Raw genomic sequence first — 27855 nt, 5'->3', positions numbered from 1 at the left:
TCATTTTCTGTTTTTAAAGTAAAACTCAAGACTTAAACTTGTAGTTTCCACAGAAGATATCTTTTAATTAGGGGGATGTCTTATAGTTGAAAATCCCCCATGGAGACTACTTTTGGCACATACAATCAATCAAAAACAAAATTTTAAAACCACCCCAATGTAATCACTAAGCACAGTGTAATTAAGCCAACTTTATTAACATAACGTATGCAAAGTTCAGACTTAAATACAAAAAATAACACAGACATTGCTAATGATCAAGTTAACAAAATAGACTTAACATTTCTTTATTAATAGTGATCATGGAATTTGATGGGGTTTGGTAATATTAAAGACGATCAACTATCATCTAACGTTGGTAAATATTTGCTATTTGTCACTAGAATAAGAACTCAGTTCAACTCGCCACGTTTAGTGTCGGAAGAGTGGTGTTCCACATTGTCCGACACTTTCTTGCCGATCTTCTCCGGTTCAACGGATGCTGAAGTCTTCTCCGGGTCACTGATGGCCTCTCGCACTTGGTTTAAGAGATCATTATCAGACCCTTCATAGCAAAGTTTACTACCTGCAACCATAAATATAGTTGGTTAGTATTCATTTGGTGTGATCTTTAGTCTCTTGTTCCTTAGATAACTGATTGGTATTTGCTATTTTATCATAGTGCCATTGTTTTTTTTTTTTATACACGTTCCAAAAAATATATCTGTACATCCTAATATTCCTTAAGAGAAAAATAAGAAAATTTAAACATTACATTATTTATAGTATATTTACTTATACATACAAAAACCCATTGTAAATATATAAAAAAAAACATTTTTGAGAGTACTGTATGTAAAATTTGAGTTTGCAAAATTTAGAATTAAAAAAATTGTATTACATTTTATAAGCTTGGTCATATATATTTGATTTCTTTGTTTTTCATCTTTCTCATGATGCATAACACTTTTTAGATAAATATTGTTAAAACCAATATTAAAATTACTGAGCCGTTACGTAGTTGCCACCATGGTTGCAGCTCTTGCAAAATCTTGACTAAAATTGAATGGCTAACAAGGAAAATTTTTTAAGTGTGCATTTTCCAAACTTTAAGTTTGGAAAATATTTCTTTGTGTTAAATTCATAGCCCTTTAAAATAACTTCCTTGATTAAAGATAAAGGAGAAACAATATTTTTATCATTCTACATGAAATTGGAGGCATTTATATAAGGAATTTAGGCATATTTTTATTTTTAATTAGGCTCAAATAAAAATGGTTGATGATATAAATGTTAAAATTTCAGAGTGTAAACTGAGTTATAGACAATAGGAAAATATCTGTTGTACAATATGTCTTCTGTCATTACAATGTAATAAAAACTTATAGAAAAAACTTACACTCATTCTGTGCGTTCAACGTAAAATGTTTTTCCCTCCAAGTAAATTACACTCATTTGATTTTACTGAGCAGCTTTAAGAAAAAGGTCTTGAGGGAAAAGTAGAGTAGGGGTCATCAAAGTGAGTGAAAGTCTATTACCGAGGGCAGAGAGCTGGAGTGATGGATGACAGTCTGACTGTACACTTCCCTTCATTTGCTACTCGTGAAATACGTACATTATCAATACAGTGGCAAGTTCTCAAGTCCAACAAAATGATACATCTATTACTCTATAGTCTATTCATTTTAAGGGTAAAGAAAGAAACCCTAATTGAACTATTTTTATCAACAATTAATTTTTATATAGTAATGCATATATATATATATATATATATATATATATATATACATAAATCTACATCCATGCGTACAACTAAAGTATAAATTTAAAATATGAAGAAGTATTTTTAATGGTTTGTCCCTTAAAAGATCATTATTGTTTTTCAAATTATTTTAATTTAAAAATTACAGATTTAACCACATTACAGATCATCTCTTTTTAAATTTGTCCGTGCTGTATTAACATTAAAAAATTTTTATTAAATAATTAGTTACATTCAATTTTTTATAGTAATAATTTTGTCATTTATTGTTTTATAAATTCCATACAAAGAAAAAATATGTGCTTTTAACACAAAGATGAGTAGTTTTAGTTTGCAGACCATTACTTTCTTAGTTTACATAATAAATATCTGTTGATAATAAAAATCTGTTTTATTATCATTACCATATGTGTTCATTGTTTGAAGTTTATTTTTGACGATGGAAGGATTTTGAAGGAAACAGGATTTTTCCGGACATTTGTCATCGTTCAGTGAAACAAAAAAATCATGATGTCCGGCAAATGTCCGGGAAAAACCATATGTATGTACCTTGCATTTCACAAATATAGCCCCAACATGTTTATCAAAGAAAAACACTTATAGCAGTTTTATAAAGAAAATAAAACAATTATATACTTACTATTATTGGTAATAATAAGTATATATTTCCTATAATTAGAAATAATAATAATACAAGAAAGAGAAATTTTATAACTTAATAAGAAAAATGAAGAAAAACAGTATTACTTACATCCTGAAGTTGCCAAACCATGCAGTGATTATTTAAAACATTTATTTCAGGTCAATTACAAATACATCTTCAGGTGGAGTTTTCTTTATTTATAACTACAAAGTGTACATCACAAAAAACTTTTTCACAGTTTGAAATCAAAACAGTTTTGAAACAGTATTTAATGATTTAAATGTTGTTAGATGAATGAAGTTAGTCTGTGATAAATAAAATTCCAGTATATATTAGTTCAAAATGGGTATTGATAATTTTTAAGAAGTTTTTGTTCGTTTAAAAGTTTATTAATTTGACTTATGCACTTGATAAAATGTTACTGTTGTGCTGTATTTTCAATGTTGATATTCATAGTTGATTCGTTGTATACTCATGTATGTACTATTGTAAAGACAACGGTATGTAAGAAGTACTCATTTTTAATTCTTCTTCAATCCATTGTTCTGGATATATTTATCACTTCGCCTAATAAAATTATATACATATACAACCTAAGGACAGTACCCAATTAGACCTTTGATGATATAAGAATCTACAAATTACTATAGAATTACACTTTGATCAGCTGATTGTTTTATTTTATAACCTGTGAAGAGCCATAAAAGGTTGATTTGTCCATAAAGTATTGAATATAAGGAAAACCTTGGTGACTCAGAATTAGCCGTATGTGTCCATACAACAATTTGGCCAATAATGAGTTTTGGTGGCTATCTTGGATTCTATCTTGAATATAAGTTAAATATTTCGAACAAGGTCACGTGACATTTCATTTTAACCCTCATACCAACAGAACTGGTAGCTGATTTTTCTCTAACCGCTACTTTATTTTTAGGTGATTTACAGACTTTTTTGTAAAATATGCAATCCTTGTTTTCTGTAAATTTAGATATATTTGGAAAACTTTGTTCACAATTAACTACTAGAATATTTTGATATATAATATTAATTCTGAATATAAATATTTTTAAAAACTTTTGTAAATTAGTTATAAAAATTTGTTAAAATATTAAAGATACAACACAGAGATAGATGGGTGAATAAATAGAAAGTTTCAAATAAATAGAAAGATTTTTTCTGTTTGTAAAAGACAGCCTAAAAACACTAAATTCAGTATTAAAAGATAACAATAACTAGATCGGATAAAACTATAAAAATTGTTTTAATTATATGGTTCTTAGTAAGTTATTAGAGAAGTTTAAATTACAAATCTATAATTTTTATTATTTAGAGTTGAGTTATTATGCCAGGTTTGTTCTAAAATATGAATCATCCATTAACAACTTGAAATGAAATTATTGATATATTAAAAAGTAAAGGTGTACTCATTATTGTTAAACTAATGACTTTTTTAACTTAATTAAATTAATTTTAGCCATAACAACAATATAAGTGTTCTTTATAGTTTGATAGCAATGCAGACGTTATGTAGCTATGAATGAGTTTTGCTCCAGTTCACCTTCCCCTTAGCAAATCTTCAGGAAACTGATACCCTTACATACTTGGGAGTCTGAAGAGAGCTTTTTTTATAACAGAGGACCAGGTTTCCTGGGCCTGTTAATTGTTTCTCAGCCATCTAGCTTATTGTGCAGGTTTAAGCTATGTCAAATTCCAGGCCTTTACAAAACCATGACATCTGAATAATGCTTTCCTGTTCCAATCCCTAATCAGTATGCCTAAGAAAACCTAGGCATTTTCAGTGTTTGCTCTGTAATCCAGGACATTCAAATATGACATGCTCAGCTGTTTCATCAGCCTTGCCACTTTCCCTGCATAATGTTTTCTAAACTAGAATACCTATTCTGTTCAGTTTGCTTCGGAATATCCAACGACATTTAATAAAATCAGTTGTATTACAGATCTCCGTTCTACTCATTCTAAGGGCATCTGCTGCAATGTTCCTTGGTTGTCCATTGAGCAACCGCTTTGCTTGTACGTTCCCCTCAGTTCTCCTCCAGTGTTCTTGGTGTTTGTTAAACACTCACTTGGCAACTGATCTCCGTGCTAAGTTATAGGAAACCCCACACGTTGGTTCAGGACCAGTAAGAGTTGGCTCCTAAGTTAGCACAACTGTCTGCCCCTCCATTACCTGTGATTCCTCTATGCCCATGGTTTTCACCAGTAATTTCATGACCTTATGGCATTCCCATACTGTCTTTGATATACAGTCATGGTTGGCCAAGGCCTGCAGAGCAAATGTAGTTAATATAGTTAACCCTGCTGTCCGAGTTAATGTAGATGGTTTTACCTTTGTAGCCTCTTTCCACGTTAATTCTTGCGCATTCCGCAAGGGCTGCAACTTCAGTCTGAAAAACAGTTGCCAGTTTGCCTAGGCTAAAGCTAAAGCTAGCTCTAAGTCTGGCTCCCAAGACACCTGCTCTAATACCCTTCGGAGTGAAGAGAGCTTCGTCATCACTGACGTTTTTGGTCTCTTTAGATGATTGGACTTGGACTTCGAATTACAGGAATCAAGTTGTGACAGCACCAGACTTCAGACACTGCAGTAAGAAGAAGGTGAACTGGAGATAAATGCAACATTCACAATTTAAATGTTGTTAAGGCAAATTTCAAGTTGTTTGTTGAGGATTAAGCCATTTTAACAATTTTTCTAAAGTGACCTAACTAATTTGAAACTAACATTTATTTACTTTTATTGCTTTTTATTAATAAAACAGTTGACTGTGATTTAACTATGGCAAAGCAATATGTTTCCTAAGGTAAAAAATGTAATTTGTGGTATTGGACAATGGATAAGGAGTTTCTGTTAGCATGAACTCTTAGTGCATGTAATGAATATTTTCATGCATCATTAATTTTCATCACTCTGAGTTGCACAATAAACCAGGGTTCACTTATTTCATTTACATACTTACTAATACATTTAAAATCAATTTGAATTTATCCATTGGTTAATATTAATAACAGCATCAATTGCTTTCAAAATAAAATCATCTATATCATTTGTTTTAATTAATGCAGTGATGTCTGCAAATAATATTAAATTGGAGTCAAGATTAATGTTTGTCGAAAACAAGAATGGATTAACTTTTGATCTTTGAGGGAGTCCACATTCAATTTTTTTACATACAGAATAATAGTTGGTACTATCACATCAAATTGTTTCAACTTGCTGAAATCAATTTTCTAAATAAGGTGCAAACCATAAGATTACAACATCATTCAAACCATAACTTTTCAACCACCATTGTGCTTACACAATGAAAAGCCATGGAATTATTGCAGAGCATACCAATAGTATTCTGTGATCTGTCCAAGACCTTCAACGCAACAGTTACCAATCTAAAAATATGTGTTGTCAATTTACACCTTATAAAACCAAACCAGTTTTCAAAAAAAGGTATTACTTGTTTCAAAACAACATCTTCAAAAATCTTGGGTAAAACAGGTAATAATATGAGGGCCATCCGGAAAGTAGTACCCGTTTCCGCCGCGTTCTGTGTTCTGTGACGCTAGCATTGCCTGTGTTGTTTCTGTGGCAGTTCATAATGTTTAAAAAAATTGAAAACGCCGCCAGTTGTGAAGTGAGGGCTGTAATAAAATTTCTCAACGCAAGAAACGTTTGACCTTGTGATATTCATCGCCAATTAAAGGAAGTGTATGGAGACAATGTGATGGAAGAGTCATCTGTTCGGCGCTGGTGTCGTAATTTCAACTTGGGGAGGGGGAACACACACGACGATGAGCGTTCAGGGAGACCATCTGTCATTACAGATCAACTGCTGAGGTTAGTAGACGAATTCGTGAGGAACGATCGGCGCGTCACAATTGATGACATCTGTGAACATTTCCCTAATGTTTCTCGAACAATTGTTCATGAAATTGTCAAAGACCATCTGCATAATTCAAAAATTTGTGCAAGGTGGGTCCCTCGCATGCTTACAGATGAGCACAAAACCAAGCGTATGGCTGCTGCATTCACATTTTTGGAACGTTATTCTGATGAAGCAAACACGTTCTTGAATCGCATAGTTACTGGTGATGAAACGTGGGTTTGTTATGCTTCACCTGAGAGTAAACGACAGTCAATGGAGTGGCATCATACTCATTCACCAAAGAAACCAAAAAAATTCAAGACTGTTCTGTCCACCAGGAAACTTATGGCAACCATTTTCTGGGATCGACGTGGTGTACTGCTTATTGATTTTATGGCCCGTGGAGACACTATTAACGCTAATGCGTATTGTGAAACATTAAAGAAATTACGGCAGGCAATACAAAATCGACGGAGAGGTCTATTGTCTGATGGCGTCATTCTCCTCCATGACAATGCCAGGCCTCATGCAGCGGGGATAACACAACAACTTCTGCAGTAATTCAATTGGGAAATTTTCGACCATCCACCGTATAGCCCGGACTTGGCCCTTTCAGATTTTCATCTCTTTACAAAACTTAAAGAGTTTTTGGCGGGAAAAAGATTTGACAGCGATGAAGAACTTAAAGAAGGCGTGACTACGTATTTCAATCGGCTGGCGGCGGAGGAATATGACGCTGGAATACAAAAACTCGTCACACGTTATGACAAATACTTAAATTTGCTTGGAGATTATGTGGAGAAGTAGTTTAAGGTATGCTCTTTTCAATAAAAATGTTTATATTTGTTAATATTTACTTCTGTGTCTTTATTTCACAAACGGGTACTACTTTCCGGATGGCCCTCGTATTATTAGCCGAAAGTTCTCTCATAGTTTCATATGTACTTTAAGATGGAATGGAACTTAAGTACTAACTAATTGGTCTTTTATAATTTTTCAATATAACTGTCAATATCTGCAAAGTTCCATATAACTATATACTTAAATACTAAGAATTGGTACTAAATGCTCCTTTGATGTAGAAGATAAATCTTTATTTCACAAATCTAACATAATGTCACAAATCAGCTAGTAACTTTATGAACAAAAGTATATACCCTATATTTTCAAAATGTATACATACATACACACACACACGCACACACACACACAATTCATGAAGTTTATCAGATTTACATATTGAGTTAGTCCTCACAAATACTTAATAAATTCTTACAATGTATTCTCACAATTAGAAGATAAATGTTCAACCTAAGATGGTCAGATATTCTACCAAACACATCCCCTCACATTTCATACTTGTACAATAATGCCATATAAAAAATTAATAAACGTGTTTTCTAAACCTTTTGTTGTCTCTCCAGTATTAAAAAAATAAAATAAACAAATGTCTGGCAAACATTTTTTTTATAAATGTTTTGTTGCACCTGTTTTGCTTACCAACCCAAATTATGCTATTTGGAGATCCATGCCTTAAATACTCACTTACAATACCATTTCACAATTAATTGTTCAAACACATTACAAATCTGAGAATAAAGAATTAATTTTAAGATGTCAATGGAAACAAATGCACATGTCATATTAATATAATGTGACTGTTTAGATGAGTTTGCAAAAAATACCAGTGTTAAAGTTTTTGTTATTAATATTTTTGTAAATTGCACTTTTTAATATTGTAAGAACAAATGAGCTTTTTTATGACCAATCAACATAGTCATGTACACTGTGACAAATCTTGCTAATTATTAGATTCAATCTGCCTAGAGCTAAAGTTAAAAAAGACATCCACCGTCATTGCAAGCATTAGTATCATATATTCTATCTAGTGTGTCTGTATTTAGGTTCATGTATAAAAATATTTTGTTGAGTAAGTAATCAATTGTTAGTACTTAAAAACCTCAGGTACCAAAACCATATTGAACCACTAAAGTTGTTTAAACAGCCAGAATTGCTTCAAAATTACTTAGAAAATTATTTTTAGACAACCCGCCACTCTTAAATTAATATTAATACGACTATTTAAACACTCACTCGTGTTATAATAATTAAACCACACTTAATATTTCTTGTACTGTATATAGAAGGAGTTTAATTTTAAATACTCATAAATAGAAATAAAACATTTACTTTATTTTTACTAACACTTACAGAATAACAAATTATCCAAAAATAGTTTTCTTAAGTTTCTTTAAAAATCCTTCATCTTTCGATACTTGTTGCTCAGAACCTGCCATTGGCTGTTCATCTATGTTAGGGTTTCCTAGAACAAAATGAAAAATTTAATTAGAATAGCCAATGAGAAAATTTATTGTCAGAAACTTTTTACAAGTTATGCTACAAAAGATTTGGAAAATATTTGTACTGTGTTAGACTACAATAAGAAAAATTTCACATTAAAATGTGATCTAACAAGTTAATGCGGAATTTTTATTCTATGACAAATATTTACAATAAAGGTTTACATCGGTTTCTGATGCACATAAAGGAATGATAAAGCTAAGTATTCGTTTAAATCAATTTCAATTTAGAATAAAATTTATAGTTGGTGGATATTTTCAATACAAGAACCTCATTGTGATAGATAAACAGCCATGGTATGTGACCCAAACTAACATACAGTCTATCATCAGTATTTATAATCATCATTACATCATCTAAACTCAACAAACATTTACAACAAATCTTAAGTTAATTGAAGCTTCAAACCAAAGTACAAACAAGTTAAGCAAATTAATAACAAGTTGTTTGTATTTTAGGTTTCTTTAATAAACAAAACATTGGTAGTAATTAGCGAAGGAGGGAGCATAGTTTGAAGTTAAAATTTACCTTTTATTAGAATTATAAGTTCTAAGAATCTATTCACAACAATAGATTTTCCTCCTTGCCCTTTATGACTACTAAAATTAAAAAAAAATAAAATCCTAGTATACATATATTTAAAAGCTTAAAAAATATTTTATATATTTAGTACGTTTTAACAGAAAACTTGTTTTTTAAGACAAATAAATTGTTAAAACCAATTATATATATAAATATATGTATATTTTTAGAACAGAGAATTGCCATTCTTAACTTTATTGTTTGACTTAATGCAAAGTACGACACTTGTTGGAAAGAAAAAAACTACAAGAGTTTGGTACAACTTCCAGGATATTTTTGTTCTGTCTTATTTTTTCAAAAATGTAAATAAATACTATAGCTTTCCAATTCAAAATGACGGCAATTAAAAGTATCCAAAAGCAAATTTAACAACAAAACTAAATTTGTTGCAATCAGTTGAAAATTTAATAATTACATCAATTGAATCGGCACATGCTAAAAGGGCTTCAGTCACAAAAATTGAAAATTAAGTTCTCTATGGAAACCAAGTATTTGAGGATAGCTTCACAATTCTGTGCTAAAAGGACCTCGTCACACGCATTATTAGTCCAAGAGACATTCTATCTATCTTCGCCAGCTGTCAACTAGTGTGTTTTGCATACATGACATAAACAAGAATGATGCAGTAATCTATCTGTATCATGAGGGTACTGCCAAGAAAGGCCCCAATGAGGTATGCTCGTTTGTATATGACTACTTACAGAAGGTCTCATCGCAGTACACAGAGCTTCATGTGTATTCCGACAACTGCGGGGGGCTAAATAAGAATAATTCTTTGGCAAGAATGTTTTTAGCCTTTACTGACACCAAGCGATTTGACAAAATTGAACAATTCTTCCCAATCTGGGGACATTCATTCCTGAAGATGATTCATAAACTGTTTATGATCATAATGTTAATTAAAATATTACTTCTGTATATTCTTATATTCATATAAAAGCAAACTGGCCTCATTTTAACTAATAAAATATTCCAAAAGTACGATTTTGAACTCAATTATTCCATTGCAAACCCTGTTCCATGCTAAAAGGGCCTAAGTCTGACACTTTCAAGATTTTTTTTGTAAATACAAATAATTCATAAAAATGTTTTCTTATTACAAAAATACTAACCAATACCTGTCCTACCGTGTGGTATTTTTTATTTATTTTTGTTATTAATTCTATGTTCTAGAAACAGTTTTTTTTTTGTTTTTCTCAAAAGTAGGTTGTTTTGACTGAGGCCCTTTTAGTATGTGCCGATTCAATTAATTATTGTTGGTAATTGTTTATGCTTTCTTACATACTCATATACGAAAAGAATATTCTTAGATCCAAGTGCTGAATTTGTTTTATTAATGGTCTTTGCATGATCAGCTGTCTTCAATACTTTTGACTGGTATTTGTAAAGATTCCAGTGAAGAATAATAAACATGTTTACTCCCATATAAACATGTTTATGTGTTATCAGTAATCAAAATAAATTAAATAAATCTAACAAACATTATTTATCCAAATAGGAAAATACCTTACTACAAAACTGTACTAAAACTGTGGTACCAAATTAAAATACAACTTTTTATACTGCATTTTACTGACAAATCAACTGATCAATACAATAGTCATGAGGGTGTTGCTTGGTATGCTTGATCTCAACACCATCAAAGGATGTATAATGAGAATAAGAATTTTATTTTGCGAGAAAATATTCCACACAACTACATTGGCACGTCAGTGCAATGTTACAATTTTTGTAAAACAATGAATATTCTACAAGTCTTGCTTCATCCACGCTGTTGAGATGTACTCTTCCATCGAATAGAATGATCTTTCCCTTCAGATTGACCAAGCTGTTGTTCAAGTGGAAACAGCAAACTTCCATTTTTGTTGGTTTAAAATTGAGCTAACAGATTTTAGGTGATTGACCAACCAGCTCAGTTGGTTGAGTATTCTTGTATATAAGGGTTAAACATCAGCACACATAAACTTTCTAAATTATGTTTTTGAAATGTCAGTAATGTACACATTAAAAAGGACAGGAGTAAGTACAAACCCTTGCGGTACACTCTATATGTAAGGTCCCTAAACATGACCTTTTCTGCGTATGAGGACAGACGTAACATATATCATAACATTTTACAAAGACACCATTCAACAGACTTTTGGTATATGCTGCAATCAGATCAAGAAATGCAACTGAAGTTTGGCTTGTGAATTTGAGAATAAGAAAACCGAATGCTGAATTTGGTAAAAATATTAGAACGTTAATGTTGGGAACAATTTGATTGTTACCAAGAAAACATGTTAACAAAACTGTGCAGTACAATCACGTTTATCCATACTTGTTTATCTGGCTATCCTTGTTATCTAGATTGGTTTTAAAAAGTAGATAAGTCAAAATTAAAAAAAAAACTATTTTTGTTGAATTTCTAGTCCAATTTGTTTTTATTTTTGTATTCTTTGTCAACATGTTTGGTGTTCAGAATAATATATGCAATGTAATAACAAATTAACAATGTTGTAGTAGACCTACAAGAGCTTAATAATTTTAATTTGAAAATATAAATAATGTTCTTCAGCTTGTTCTTCAACAGTAACAGAGGACAGTGAAAACGATTCTGATAATGAAGAAACTGGAAGATGTAATAACAAATATTGCAACAGCTCAACACTTCCTGTGTGGAAATAATGACCTTGAAATGTTTGTGTAATTTTACTTTTGAAGAGGGAGATTTGTACCAAAGGTAAACAAAAGAGACTGACTAAGTCTTGTATGAAGCAGTAAACATTTCTTTTTATACGTTTTCTCTAATGTTCATTTATATAAGATAAAACTTTAGACTTGGCTATAAGCATATAGCTAATAAAATATAAAGAAATGTTTTATGTGTAACAGTAAGTACATTAAAAGAAAGCACAGAATCTGCAGATTACAATGATATAACTTTTATTATGATTTGAATAAAGATTTGAAAGATGACATAAACAGCAGATGATGTTTAATGCATCACAAATTACGACTCTGCCAGTTCATGGCAGGAAAAATGTGTTGTTAACTAAGACTTTGCCAGTTTCAAGGTTAAAGCTATAGTGACGGAATTTATATCACATCTTTATTAAAAAGCAACATTGAAATATATGAGTATTTCCATTCTTCTAGGACTAAAATTCATATAAATTATAATAAAAATATTACACACAGTGTTATTGTTAAGTTATTAGTCAGAAAACTAATGATGCTAAAACTCTGCTCTTCAAAAACATTAGTACTTTTTTATTTATAGATAAAACATTATAACAAACAAAACCATTTCAGTAATATACCTCATTGACTTTTAAAACCATGGTTTTACCTGAATAATCAAAAAATGTGTGAAAAAACTTTTTATTTCAATTACAATAATGGTAGGCAACATTTTGGCTTCAACTGAGTGTAAAATATGTTTTCATAAATGAAAAAACATAAGGTAGACCAATCTGGGAATCCTAATTCAATTGCCAATAACATCTGTATCCTTTTATAATCTCTTTTCTTAAAATATGTTTGACATAATGATTGATGAAGGCTACTCACCATCTTTCTTGTATGTGATGCCACGAATGATTCCTGGTGTGTCATCTTCCAGCTCCGCGTATGCCAATACGAGTGCTCGCTGCTTCTCCGTTAGCTTCTTGGGTACCTTGACCTTAATGTGGACATAGTGATCTCCGTAGCCACTCGTTGTGTTCACTTTCTTCAGCCCCTTCTCGCTCAACCGCAGCCTTGTATGGGATGATGTTCCTGGTGATATCTGCAAGTAATTGCTTACTGAGTGATACTACCTTACTTCAACGGGAATTCAATTTTATAAAATCATACTGTAATTTTAGATCTACTTTGACAACTTTCTCCTGAAATTTGTTAATTAACTCTAGAAGTGGCATGCAAACTTACTGTAGTAGCACAGTTTTTAAAGTACCCGGAAATGTAAAAAAAAAAAAAAAAAAAAAGTAAAGAATGTCTTATTTTACCAGGCGAAGTTAGGGCTAAGAAGCCCTCTCTAACACTTAACCTGGGGACCAACGGCTTAAAGGTGACTTCCGAATCACCACCAATGGCCGGGCAGGCGGGCCGCTTGCAAGGACAGGATCGCTCAGCGATCAACTATCCAAACAGCGGCCACGCTCGGCGTTGCTTGATCTGGTTATCTTGCGATAACCGCAGTACCCGCTACACTGCGCCAAAGGCAAAAAAAAAAAAAAAAAAATGTATTTTTCTAAAGCTTATTTTAACTACAAACAATACTCCAAATGTAACATAATTACATACACATACTTGCATACATAATTTTTCTCTCAAAAGGAAACAGAGAAACACGTTTTAGTAATTTTTTTTACTTTCTAAAAAAAACCAATGTGTATATTTGACCAAAAATTGTATGCTGTTTCCAGAAATGTATAGTTTATATCATTTAAACATTATATACATATATCATGTGATATATAATATTTTATATACATATTTTATATATATATATATTACACATTATATATCAGCTTTTTTTACAAATCAATAGTTGATTACTTGCATTTTATGTTCAATTTCACCTGTCAGGACACCTGAATTTTCAAAAAAAAGGAGTGTATATGTATGTATATATACATATATATATATACACACATACATATGCACTCCTTTTTTTGAAAATATATAATATATATATATATATATATATATATATATATATATATATATATATATTACATGAGCTTTTTAACAAAGCAACATTTGATAACTAGCATTGTATGTTTATTTTCACCTGTTAGGCACCTGGATTTTCATAAAAATGTGTATGTGTTTCTTTTTTGTGTTATAATACTCACAATAAAAAAGACATGTTTGTATTAAGAGCATGTAGTGTTTTACATCCTGAGCAACATTACTTTGTGATTCCTATGACGAGGGCAGCACAATACTGTAGAGCAAGAAAATGAATTCAGAAAAGAAGAGAAGGAATTGGCTTTTAGAAAAAGGACTACATTAAATTTTAGTACTATATTTACATTAGTGCAGTAAAATTATTATTACTGTTTTTCAAGTTATTTTTAGATAAAGAACAGTTATGCAAAAATTGGTGAAGTTAAACCCATTTCCATTGCCATAAGTTGAATTTTTCAACAAATGTCATCAAAAAATCAAGGTCTTTTGTGTTGAAACTCTACTAGAGTTAGAGCTGGAGGATTGTAAACACATTACCTGCACAGTGTGGTCCTCATATATCCCTTGTATCCTGATGGTGCCACCCAGGACTGCCTGGGACAAGGAGATTTCAGCATCTGTGTGAACGTCTGGTCCATCTCTGCGAAAATAGTCGGACTTGTCCACTCGGAAAGTGATAAACAGTTCTTTGTTTCCCACTGGTAACCTAACTGTCTGCCCGTCTTCAACTCCTGCCAGAGAAAAAAAAAGCTTGCTGACTTTTTTATCACTGAAGAAAATTGAAACACAATTATTTAGAAATCATTTGATCAGAACTATTGATTATTTTTCAGTATTTTCTTTGTAAAACAGTAACTTTAATTTAATCTTCTTAAATTTACAGTAAATACAATAAACTGGCTAGTGCCAATCCAGTGGTGGGGATACTGGGAGAGGGCAGCATCACAGCGGTAAAGGGGTATTTACCCTACCCTGCATGAACTGAAATCGCCCAATGTCTTTTTGTAAGCGGTTACCTATAGTGCTATATTCATGAGACTCTTAAAATATCACTTCAAAATAATTTATACAACCAGGATGGTATGATGGGTAGGAATCTTTATAATTCAGTTTAATGGACTTCCTTATGACAAAATCCATACTGAATATAAACCATTAGTATTTACAGAGAATTGTATTTTTAACCTTTCATTACCATTGAGATGCTACAATGTAAGTTTCTGAAGTTAAAAATGCACAGATCTGAGATGAGTTCCTTTTGATAACGCATTTTTAACCCTTTGCATTAAGCAGGCTATTAAGTGTGGTTTCTTGCTCAGCTCAGGTTAAATTACAGATTGTCCTCTCAGCTCGGCGAACCACAGCTAGTGACCAGTTGGGTTCTACGTCAACACTCAGCGCTTGCGTAACATGTACGTCACTTCTACTTGTTTTAAATGACATTATTTGACCTTCAGCTCTTTAAATGACTGGGACTGAAGTGCAATCTTACAAAATTTAGTAGGTTTCAGCTTTGCAAAATAAAAATACAATCAGTCTTAAGTAGGTCACTAATATCAACAGAATATAAACTCGCTTCCATATTTTAAGGTTTGGCTCCACCAAATGCATAAGTATTTTTTTAAATGTATAGTATTATACTATAGCAGCTACAGTGGCACTGACACTCAGATAAAAATAACGCTAAACTATGGTGTGTGCTGCCAATAAGAGAAATATTAATTTAGTTCCTTATTTGGCTGAGAGACTGCAGCACTTTCCAGCCACAACTGGATAAGGATTGAATTCTATAACTGTGCAATACAGTGGGCCACACATAGTGGCTTGACGAGCTGAACAGGAAAAACGTGAGAGCGTGAATTAAGAATGAGCTCAGGAACAGGACGTGGTCGTAAATCTCCGATCTGATACAGAGAACATTCATGGCCACCCATAGCGGCCCCAAGAGCTTAAAAGGACTATTACGTAAGTCTGAATCCGAGTGCAAAGGGTGAAACTTTAGCTCCGTGATAAAAACGGACCCTCAGATGTGCGACTGGCAGCTGACTAATGTTTCCTCTTAGTAAGTACACAACCATTCAAGAATTTTATCAGTACTAACAATAATTACTGTACCTGGAGGAACTCGCACCACAACTTTCTTACGTTGAACGTTACTTCCCTTGCCCTCACACTCGGTACAAGGAAACTTGATGAGCATGCGAGTTCCATTGCAGTAACGGCAAGTCGACCTCATCACAAACGGCCCTGCAACATTATCAGTTAGTTACAAGTTTAATAAATATGTATTTTTATTGTGAAACAGAAATCATAGATTAGGATCTGTATTACGACCGAATAATGCACCATTTAAACTGAAATGAATTATTATGTAAAGGGTTTTTGAGTAACTCATAAAATGTTGACACCTCCATGTATTTATATTTTTGAAGTTTTTAAAACATTTTTTAAAGATATACTAATTTGCTTAATAATTATAGTTTACAAATTTTCCATCTCCTTATATTGAATTACACACATTATATAGCAATACCCTATAAATAGTCTAAAAATATATGAACAAGGGCCTAAATATTCTTTTATAAAATTGTTCAATGCCCTACCCTTTCAAATTAAACAAACTTACTTTTTTAGTTTAAATTTTCCCTTATGAGCTGGACATTTCATTCGGTGGATAAATTCTTAAATACCTAACATTAAACTAACACTTTAGTATTATTATTTAGTTTCCAAAACAAAATGTATTTTACTTAAGTTTATGATAGCAGTAAATTTTAACCAATTTAGATGTACTAAATGTGACATGTTTACTGATCTATGGAATCTATGGAAATGGAATTTTTCCCTTACCCGTTGATATTGTCTCGAAGCCAGTGCCACTGCAGTAATGGCAGCGGATAGCCTTGGTCCCTGGCTCGGTACGAGACCCGTTACACTTGGGACAGGTGTCTACCACATTTACAGTGATCTCCTTGTTGACCCCTCTTGCTGCTTGAGTGAATGTCAGCCTCATAGACACCTATAATCAGTACACAGTAATTGATATATATTCATTAAGATGAGTCAGATTATGGATTTTCCAGATTATGGTTTTTTGCTACCAGAATTCGCTGTAGGTTTCCTTCATTAGTACAATCCCAGATGACTATACTGTATTCCAAATTAGAATTAAAAAGTGAGTAGTATACAGTTATTGCTGTGGACAAATGGCTGATGTGCCCAATTCTCTTGATTACGTATATACAGTGTTTAATTTCTTACAAACAACATCAATGTGGTTAGACCATGAAATATTATTATCTACTGCCATGCCTTAAAGTTTTGCTTGGGGTGTTCATTCAACATCAGGTAGTGTTGGGATCTCTTCTTTTCTTCTGCCAAACGTTAGCTGCTTTGTTTTTGTCAAGGGTAAGTCATTAGCATGACAGAACTGGTAGGCCATATTAAAAGCAATACATGAGTTTCTTGCACACAGATGTGTTTCCAACTATGAGTAGTGTTAGATCATCCGTAAACATAAGTGCAGAACAATGTTCATTTAAAAACCTGATCAGGTTATTTATGAATAAAACTGGACTCAAAACTGACTCCTATGGCACTCCTCAAATCAAAAAAACAAATCAAATCAATTCATTCTTTAATCACATACACATTGAGTACAGTGTTGAGTCAAGATAACAAGTTTTAAATAAGGTTTTAAATCAATGTAAATAATAAGTCCAGTAGTGTTCTATTGGCTACTCCAGTCCAGGAACTCCTTGACTGTGTATATGAATCGGCCAAGAAGCCACGTTAGTTAATAGTACCCCTTGCGATAGGTAGAAATTTAGATCTTATTACATGTACTCTTTCATTCGACGTGTGCCTAATCACGAACAGCTGACTCCTACCTTCTAGATAGCTTTTAAACCATTTACAAGCTGTTCCTTTTACTTGAAGATGTTGCAGTTTACTAATGTCAAGTTTTGTGCCAGGCAATAAAAATATTTTGTGAAGTCAAGCATTGTGGTGGTAGTTAGTTCACTTTGTTCAATTCAGTTATAGCTGTGGTGGTTGACTTTTTTAACAAAGCCATGCTGTAACTCTGTGAGTAGGTTATTCTGCTCACAGTTATCCATAAGCTGTTTCAAAACTAACTTTCAATTACTTTAGAGAAAGTGGAATTAGAAGAATTAGTGAGATTTGTCGGTAGTTGCTTGCCTCCATGTGGTAACTACTCTTGAATTTTGGTTATACTTTTGCAACTTTTAAACCTGTTGGAAAATGGCCAGTTATTACAGATTTGTTGATTATAATAACAAGAGGTGTTTTTAGCTCGTCACAATAATGATTGATTTTTATAGTAGAGATCTCATCCACTCCTGAACACAATTTGGCTTAAATATATAAATTTTATTTTTTTACTCCTTCCTCATTTGTGCAAGACAAATGGGCAAGTTTATAGATGATTGTTTCCTGGACCACTAGCAGGTTAGCTCTGGAGTGCTGAGTGTTGCTCACCAATACCTTGGATGCAATGGTAGTAAAGTACAGATTTATATGGTCAGCAATTGTTTGTGGATTGTTTGATTGTTCGCCATTCATTGTCAATTTTAGCTGTTTCCTTTCTTTAACAATTAAATTGCCAGATTGCTTTTGATGTATTATCAGTTTTCTTTTGTTGGCTGCTAAAGCTTGATTGTTGTGTCTCGATGGGCACTTCACGATTTGACAGACAAGTAAAAAGCTGAGTGTGAATCAGCCAGCAGACTTGAGGAGAGTCACGTTTGGATGTTGGAAGACAAGCTGTACCCGAAATGATCAAGCAACAATGATCAATGAAGAAAGTAATGTACACTGTTTTCTTCAGAAGTATGACACTGGTGAAGGCTATTAAGCTAAAAAGACAAAGGACTGTCAGAACAAATTGGTATACCAAATATCGCTTTCCAAAATTTCTTCAGCACTTGAATGTTATAGGTTTAATTTTGCACCACACAATGCCCTCTTTTCACACAGCTACAAAAACTTTGGAGTTGTTGGCCGAAAATGGCATAAAAACAATGGAGCAACTCCTTTATTCACTGGTTGTCACTATGTGCGACTTTTGGTTACTCTTCAATCTGAAAAAACAAATGCATGGTGGTCTTTGCTATTCAGAAGCCAAAAGTGATGATGAGGTTCATAAATAATATGACTCCATTCCAAAAATTAAGAGAGTGAGTGCTTTAAGGAGCGGAAAGATTCGACTTCAAAAGTGCATTGTTGTTTGAGGGTTTTTTTCTTTGGGTTAAGGTTTGGTAACTCTAACAGAAAACTCATCATATCTCAAAAACTTTCAGAGCGACCCTTGTTTTCTGTTCTTTTCTATCTTTCTCCCATTTTCAATAGTTTTTAGATTTAATTTCATATTTATTGTGAAACAAAGGGGCCTACTCATATAATAAGCATGCTACTTTAAAACATTGTAGTTAAAATAATCTGAAAGTTATATTTTATTTACAAATTAACTAACCTCTTGAGCTGCTCCAAAACCAAATTGGGAATCAGCAAACTCTTCTCCAAAGTTGTTTGCCTTAAAACCAGCTTCTCCAAAGATCTTGCGGAATAGTTCCTCTGGATCAATTGAAGAATGGAATTGCCAATGTTGGGCACCAAATCCTTGATTGGCTCCTGGTGGAGGTCCTCCCATACCCATCTGTTCCGATGTAGCTCCCCATGAGTCATACTCTTTTCTTTTGCCTTCATCACTCAGCACCTACAATCACATGTGCTTACAACTCTAGAAGGTAAATAAATCAAACAATAACCAAACACAAGTGCATAGAACTAACTGTGTTATCATTGGTTTATGTGTTGTTATCATACACTCAATGATCTCAAGCACATTAAAAGAAAAGTAATGTCTCCGATCAGACACATTCACTCACTACAACAACTTTTTTTAAAGTCTCATTTTAAAACATTCAGCACTTCATCCACAATTATGCAGATAACTCTATGAATAAAACATGCTTTGCAGTTAACTTTGCGAATACAGAAAAACTACAATATTTATTTATTTAAATGTAACAAAATTTTAAATGAACACTATGTTTAAACCTTTTAGTGCTTAGGAGTGTCCCCGTACTTTGTTGGTTTCAAGACACAACCAACCCCCCCTCCCCCATGCATGTCGACACTTTATATTACACATTTCTATTCCAACTGAATGTATTGGATGCATTGTTAACCACTGCTTTGATTACAATAATCAAATAACATAATTTAATATCAATCATGTACCCAACAAAAATAATTATATTTGATTGTTTGACATTTAATGGATTGATTCATCAGTAAACAACATTAACACATTTTTAAGAGAAGGCTTTTTTTATCAAACTAGAAAAATATATTTATAAATAAGTTTTTATATTGTTTTATTTATAAACTTAAGATGTATCTATCATAAAAACATTATGCATAAACTATCCAAAAAAATGATTTTTTTACTTGTTTTTTAGTGGTGGTGGTGGTGGTGGTGGTGGTAAAAGTAACTACATGTTGATGAAATTTACATACCCTCCATGTCACACTGAATTTGACGACAGCGAAGTTGTTTGACTCTCAAAAACAATGTACATTAAAAATTACCATCTTAAAACATTTTATAAATTATTAGTTCATACACGCTATTGATATCTAGGGCTAATGTTATAACAAGTTTAATATGCTATAATAGTACCTCATAAGCTTCAGAAACTTCTTGGAACCTTTTTACAGCATCAGGATCCTTGTTGGTGTCAGGATGGTACTTTTTGGCAAGCTGAAAGTAGGATTTCTTAATGTCTTTGGCAGAAGCATTTCGGGAGACTCCAAGGATTTCATAGTAGTCTTTTTTCTTCAACAAACGATTACTTGTATGGAACTTTCTCTGACTTGTTTGATTTCCAAATCCGGATAATGCTGTAAAAGAAACATTGTTAGCTTGTTATTAAACTATGACACATTATGTAACACGAGGAAAAATTCCTAGGGGCTTATAACTGAGTTCAAGCGATATTGGAGAACAAGAGCCTACACAAATTTAATGGTTTTTCCACAAACCTGAGATTTGAAGGTTAAATACAAGTAAGAGAGATGCAAACTTTTTTGGAACTAAGTGCTGGGTCTTAGGCTTTTCCCTCACATAAAGAAATCCTCTTATGATATCTGGGAGTCCAAAATAAACTTTTAAGATATCATTAATAATGCTGAATAAATTTTACTTCATTTTCAAAGACACATCTCCATTTTATAAGAAATATTAAAGACAAATATGCTAAAACAACCCATTTTACGAGGGTAATTCGGAAAGTAAGGTCCGTTTTTTTATTTTAAAAAACCACACCATATTTTTTCAAAAAACTTGTTTTATTTGATTCCTGACATCAATCACTATTTTTCTACATAATTTCCACTTTTGTGTAAACACTTATCATAACGATCTACAAGTTTTTGAATGCCGGTGTCATAGAAGTCGGCTGCCTGCGACGATAACCAGTCTTGTTAACCACTTTAACCGGTGATGTCGAGTGACGCCACTCCATTGACTGGCGTTTCGTTTCTGGGGTTATGTGGGAAACCCATGTCTCGTCACCCGTCACAATGTGGTCTAAAAGGTTATCCCCTTTCTGATGATATTGGATCAAAAATTCAAGAACAATACCCATTTTTCTCTTTTTGTGTTCCTCAGTAAGGAGACTGGGAACCCAACGTGAGCACAATTTGCAAAAATCCAAAATTTCAAAAACAATTTTAAACAACGTGCTCACGTTTGGAAATTTTATTGCTGATGAAGAAACAGTGAATCACCGATCTTCACGAATTTTTTCATCAACGGCTATCACCAAATCTCCGGTGATCACTGACGGCCGACCATATCGTGGTTCGTCATGGACATTTTCCCGTCCATCTTTAAAACCTCTCACCCACTTCCGCACTTTGCTGTTACTCATTTCATTTGGACAGTACACTTCACTTATCTGTCGATGAATATCCGCTGCTGAAACGTTCCTTGCTGTCAAAAACCGTATCACAGACCGTATTTCACAGTCGACGGGACGTTCAATAGTTTTAAACATTTTAAAAAGGCACAGACAACATCAGACTACAACGATGTCACTGCAAATGGCGTCATTCTGCGCGCAATGCATACCGGGAGTCAGGGCGCATGCGCATTTCCCTGCTCGCTTACGGTTTGTCTAGTTAACACGAATCGGACCTTACTATCCGAATTACCCTCGTATAATCAAAAGAAAAATGTAAATGCAGAAAATGATAGTATTAACTATTACAAGAAATATAATATGTACCATCTAACTAACAGCATCCCATTATCAGCTAAGACAAAAAAGATGTGTCATAATAATGTTAGTTACATTGTTCTTACAGTGATGTTTTATTTGTGAAAAGGTCAATTCAGTAAGTCCATGTAGAAATTCTGAATAGAATCTGGCTAAGTTGTCATGTCAGTTAACTCTATTCTAACTTGTACCAGAAACAAACAAGATTTGCAACACGTCAACGAGTTCCCAGGAGCAAAATACCAACTTCAATGGACGAGTACTCAATTGGAACCTCGTGGTACACTCTAAATAAAATAAGTATCTAATTGTAACTCTAGTATGAACCGCAAATACTAATACTAATTAATGGTCATTTGACCATACTTCTATTCAGTTAATGGTTCTTCCTTTTGACTAATTATAATCTGCTTGAATTGAATAAATACTAATTTTATATATAATATCTTTCAATGTACACTTTTGCATAACTGATAACTGCAGTTGTTACGTTATTTTCCAATTTAGTTGCACATTTTATGGATTATTATTATTTTATTCATTTTTGCCAATTTTACTCCCTTCAAATTTTGGCACTTAGAGCATGAGCCCCCACTTCCCCCTGCTTAGTTACATCCCTGCTTACTTGATCTACTGTGGTAATAGCTCCGTTTTGAGTTACAACTAGTTAAGCTTTGTGTTATAGATAAAAGATAAAATCTTGCAACCTTCCAATTAAAAAAAAAAAAAATGCTTGATATCTTAACAAGGGTTTTGAATTATGCTAACATTATGAACATGGCAAACATCCGAAATATTGTTATTCTCATAAAGTTTACAGAAATATTATTTCATTTTATACCTAACTTGGAGTACACAAAATAAATATTTGACCCCAAATGTTAAGCTATTTTCAGAAACGTACAGTTTATATTACTTAAACATCCTATATGTGACAAAGTTTATTCACTATCTTTCCTTTGTTATTTTGGTCATGTTTGTCATAGCGCGACAAGCGTTTTAGTGTTTGAAGACTTGTTAAGATGTTTTAATAACTTTTAACGCTACCTAAATGTAATTGTTTTCTGTTTTATTTTAATTATAAGCATTTTTCTAGACTGCAGTATGATAAGCACCTAACACTCGAATGGAATCAAATATCAATTAGAACTAATTAAATGCTGTCAGACATGTTTACTCTCTAAAGTAATTGTAAGTACTACACTGCTCAAACTTAGTTAAAATAAAGTTGTATTATTTTCTATAATCTAAAATGCGTATAATTATATTTCTTTTACACAAAAAAATATTGCTTCATTATAATACAATCTTAAAAGTCTAAAATGAATTAAGTTCGACATTATTGTTCCAAATTAATTCAAACAAAGTTAAATCATATGTATGATATTTGAGTAATGGCCGCTAGAGGTGGGAAGTTTGTACTGTTATTTCAAGAACCAAAAATGTTATTTTCCATTAAGTAAGCAAGTTAAAATAGGCATTGTCATATATAAAACAAATTTAGATTACAATATCCAGCATATAACAGTCCAAATACTCTTCAACAGTATTAAATGTCTTACTCTTAAGCTGCTTAGTTACAGAAGAATGGAAATTACGTAACAGAAATTGGAAGTTAGTACAATAGCACATCAAAACCTGTTCAAATTAAAACTATTGAAATATTTATTCAATTTTCATGGAACCTTATAACAATCATGTCTGCTGATGATACCATTCTGCTAACCAATGATAAAAATGCTAAAGCTTTGTAAATTGCCACACATATAGTGATTAACATGGCTCATGACTACTGTATAGCATACAACCTTGTTTTTAATAAAGGAAAAACAACTCAAATGATTTTGGGTAAACTCAAGGACAACAACATTTCTGTAACATCCAACCAGACAAAGCATCTTGGAGTAATTCTTGACAACAGGCTTTTAATAGGACACCAATATTACTCATTGTGCCTGACATTCAATACGTCCTTGATTTATTAAAAAGACCAAAGCTCTAAGCACACAACTGACCACAAAGATAGCCTACCATGCACTCTTTGAATCACACATTAGATATGGAGTGATTCTATGGGGAGGAAGCAAAGAACCTTCGGCATATCTTGCTTATTTAAAAGCAAGCTATCAGGACCATGGCTGGCCTCCAATGGCAAGATAGTTGCAGGCAAGCTTTTAAACCAATAGAAATATTGAATGTTGTGGCTATTTTTGTAGTTGAGGTCATTGTAAATGCTTTGAAAAAAGGACTTCCCAAAAATGGTGATCTGCACGGCCTTTAAACTAGACATGCCCGAGACTTCATTCTGTCAATACCCAGAAAATCCTTCTTTTCTAAAAAAAAAAAACCATCATACACAGGAGCAAAAATCTACAATCTACTCCAACCTAAGATGCCCAGACATTCTGAACAGAAGACTGAAGACTTGGTTGCTAGGGGAACCTGTCTACAACCTAGAAGAGTTTTTGACCTGTGCTAAAGAACTTTAAAGAAACACATAACCATGTATTATCATTAACTATTTTTATCTGATTTTATATGAATAGTTGACATTTATTCTGTACTTGATGTTCATGAATAAAACTTTCTGATTTCTGATTTCAATCTAATACTAGATTTAATAAGGTTTTGTTTTTATCAAGTCGATCAGACTTTAACTGACAAGATTATCCTCAAAACCATTGAGAATAAATACAACTATTGCTTCTATTGCATCTACAGTAGAATGTTTGGGTCTGAAACCAAATTAGAAAGTATACAGCAAATTGCTATTTACAAAATATTCATAAAGCTGTGCTACCATACAAGATTTTTATTTTTTATTTAAAATAGGCAAAATTGTAATTGTAATTTGTCAATAACCTATTAAGAAATAAAGTGTTGAGGTATTACGTTCAGGTCACCTGTTACCGTGGTTTATGTTACCCACCGACCCAATCATGGTATTAGCATCATGCTGTTACTGAAATGGTATTTCTGATTTGTTCTTTCCCAATCTCAGATCACATCCCAGATCATCCAATGTGATCTGACAATAAAGAAGTTGGATAATCTGAGATCAGGAAAGTACCGATCGACAATGCCCCTGACCATCATGGAGTAAGCTTCAGTGATGCCACCCCGCATTTCTAGTAAAAAAAGAAAAACAAATTTTGAGATAGTACTTAAATTCAAGAGCATATCACTTGAGCACTTGTAATGGTTATCTTTAACTCTGGAACTAGGCTACTAAGTAACATATTTATGACAACCTAATCTAAACCTACTTATATCGCTTAATAACATTCCATAGCATAATATTTCCATTCCTAGTCTCATTGCTTGTGTGAAATTGTCTCGGCAGTTACTGGTCACAGAGTAACCTAATACCAGAAAGTCGTTAAAAGACCACCAAATCATTCAGCCCAGTTGTTACTGAAATAACAGAGTCCTGTTAGTTAATAGGTTATCACTGATTAACCTGTTACCGACACTAATACTGCCCATCTGTAATGACCGCAAGAACAATGGCGATGCAAATGTTTTGTATCAAGGTGTCGAACACGTTTATCCTTAAAAATAGTAAAAAGTAAATGTTATACTATTTCATTTGTTAGATTTTATAAATACATATAACCTAAATAGTATTTTATTCACCATAAATTACTTTTTAAGATACAAAAACAGCCTAACTATAATGTAATTTTAAATACCTATAACATAATATATGGTTTATGTAGTTATATCGAGGATTTGTTACTCATTAATATTGATGGGGAAGAGTAGGATGAGCGGACCTGGTTTTTTATATCGAAGAATGTAATCATCAATACCTAATATTCGCATCTCAAATCCAAGACTATCAATCAATATAAAGTATCTATAGTCCTCAATAACAATCATATGTTGTAAGTTAAAATATGAATTTAATATTTACAGTGATCAACCAAATTATATAAAATTATATAAAAAAATTAGGAAAACTGAAGACGAGATATTTGCTCCTCTCAAAGTTACAGTTGTTTCTTTCCCACAAATTTCTCATAATGGGGTTTTCGGTACGATTCCAACATGTTGAAGTCACGAAAAACATGTCTCATCCTTCAGAGCAAAGTCTGAAGTTTTATAAAATAGACTGCCATTTTTAATAATCAAGTTACTTGTATAAAATTGAAATATTACATTACGAGCATTATTTGAAAGTGTATAGAGATGTTGATATAGATTATTTAAGTTAATTGTTCAAAATAATTAATCAGTATTGATTGATTATTTCGATGGTTGTGATTTAATAATATAGTTTGCCAATTTCGATATAAAAAACTGGGCCCTCTTATCGTACCCTACCCTATTGATGATTTAATAATCATGAATATTGATGATTTGATAATTATGAATATCAATGATTTGATAATTATGAATATCAATGATTTGATAATCATGAATATCGATAATTTGGTTGTTTGACACTTAGCCTATTATACTGCAGTCTTTTCTTTTAGAACACAAATAAAACAACACATATTGTGAAGTAGCTAAATCAAACATTTAAGCCCAAGAGTATTAAGTTTAACTAAATAAAACTGGGTCCCAATAGTCACGGTTTTTAATGACTACTAGCTTAGGGTTAAGCAGTTTAAATGTAGGCCTAACCTAGTCTAATTAAAAGAGTAGGCTACAGTATAATACAAGGTTAAGTTCAAGTATAATGTTTTTAACCAATCAAGGTGAAGAAAAACAATATTTTAAAATCCGTCTATCAATAATATTGTTTTATGTCAATAATATAGTTACAGACATTAAAAACCTTACCCTAGTCTAAAAATCAGCTGATGTGACTTACCCTGATTGTCCGGTAGTATGCATCTAGAACTTGCAAGAATAACTGCAGAACCAAATAACTGCCCGCAATGGCAATTGTGATGAGCTCGAAAAGAAAATTTTCCAGTTGAACTAATACTAACTAAATTCCAATGTTTTACACTAAAATATTTAACCAAACCCCTTGATGCCATGTTGTCAACCTACTACAGTCGGCTAATTCATTGAAGGTATATGAAAGAAAGGAAAAACAGACGACAAGGAGGCGGCCATCTTTAAAGCCTTTTTGATAACATTTTATTGTGAAATTTTCCTTTAAATTGCATCAGGAAATGGTGTTTCATATATAATCCTTATATATATATATATGAATATATATTTATTTATTTATATATAAGGTGGCTTTTCTATATAGAGGCAAACATAATCCTAAAGAAACTCATGATGACGATCTCATAACAGGAAGGGAACTGAAGGATCTCGCGATATTTACATTTTTCACTATAGTATTTTATACAGTATAATAACATTAGACTTGAGCGTTTTTCATTTAAATACAAGTTGGCTCATATCGTAGGCTTCTATATGTAAAATACAACCACATTTTTTAAACCTTTACAACCATATATAAACCTAAAACATCTCGTATAGATCAAGTACTTTCTGTTATTCAATGTTTATTGAAATAATTACACACACACACACACACACACACACACACACACACACACACACACACACACACACACACACACACACAAGCAACATATATTTCTATTTATCATTATGTTATATTACTCACGTATAACGCGCAATACTCGGCCAGATTTGAGTAATGAGTTTAATACAGTATTTTAATGGTCTATGAGAAAC

The 27855-nt window shown here is 32.4% G+C and overlaps 1 protein-coding gene across 2 annotated transcripts; it reads right to left on the bottom strand.

The window, feature by feature from the left end:
• Positions 1 to 178: 178 nt before the first annotated feature.
• LOC124362062 (protein tumorous imaginal discs, mitochondrial-like) lies at positions 179 to 27244 on the bottom strand. Of its 2 annotated transcripts, XM_046816228.1 has the most exons (9): positions 27005 to 27244; positions 20583 to 20803; positions 19371 to 19613; positions 16727 to 16895; positions 15992 to 16123; positions 14414 to 14607; positions 12752 to 12968; positions 8468 to 8579; positions 427 to 565 (listed from the first exon to the last, which is right to left on the bottom strand). In XM_046816228.1, the coding sequence occupies exons 1-8, from the start codon at positions 27174 to 27176 to the stop codon at positions 8479 to 8481; spliced, it is 1449 nt and encodes a 482-aa protein (XP_046672184.1). In that variant the 5' UTR covers positions 27177 to 27244; the 3' UTR covers positions 427 to 565; positions 8468 to 8478. The 2 variants fall into 2 exon arrangements, with proteins under 2 accessions (XP_046672183.1, XP_046672184.1); XM_046816227.1 differs by lacking the exon at positions 8468 to 8579 and having other exon boundaries at positions 179 to 565; positions 27005 to 27243.
• Between the last annotated feature and the right edge of the window lie 611 nt (positions 27245 to 27855).

The sequence above is a fragment of the Homalodisca vitripennis genome, chromosome 5 (assembly GCF_021130785.1).
Source record: "Homalodisca vitripennis isolate AUS2020 chromosome 5, UT_GWSS_2.1, whole genome shotgun sequence".
In the NCBI taxonomy this organism is placed as follows: Eukaryota; Metazoa; Arthropoda; class Insecta; order Hemiptera; family Cicadellidae; genus Homalodisca; species Homalodisca vitripennis.
Note: the sequence above shows the minus strand (reverse complement) of the source record. Positions and strands in the feature narration are given on the sequence as shown.

Excerpts from the sequence above, each read along its gene's own strand:
- LOC124362062 (XM_046816227.1), bottom strand. The coding sequence starts at position 27,176 with ATGGCATCAAGGGGTTTGGTTAAATATTTTAGTGTAAAACATTGGAAT. Across the intron at positions 20,804-27,004 it reads CATACTACCGGACAATCAGG|CATTATCCGGATTTGGAAAT; the intron begins GTAAGTCACATC and ends TTTCTTTTACAG. Across the intron at positions 566-12,751 it reads CATCACATACAAGAAAGATG|GTAGTAAACTTTGCTATGAA; the intron begins GTGAGTAGCCTT and ends TTATGGTTGCAG.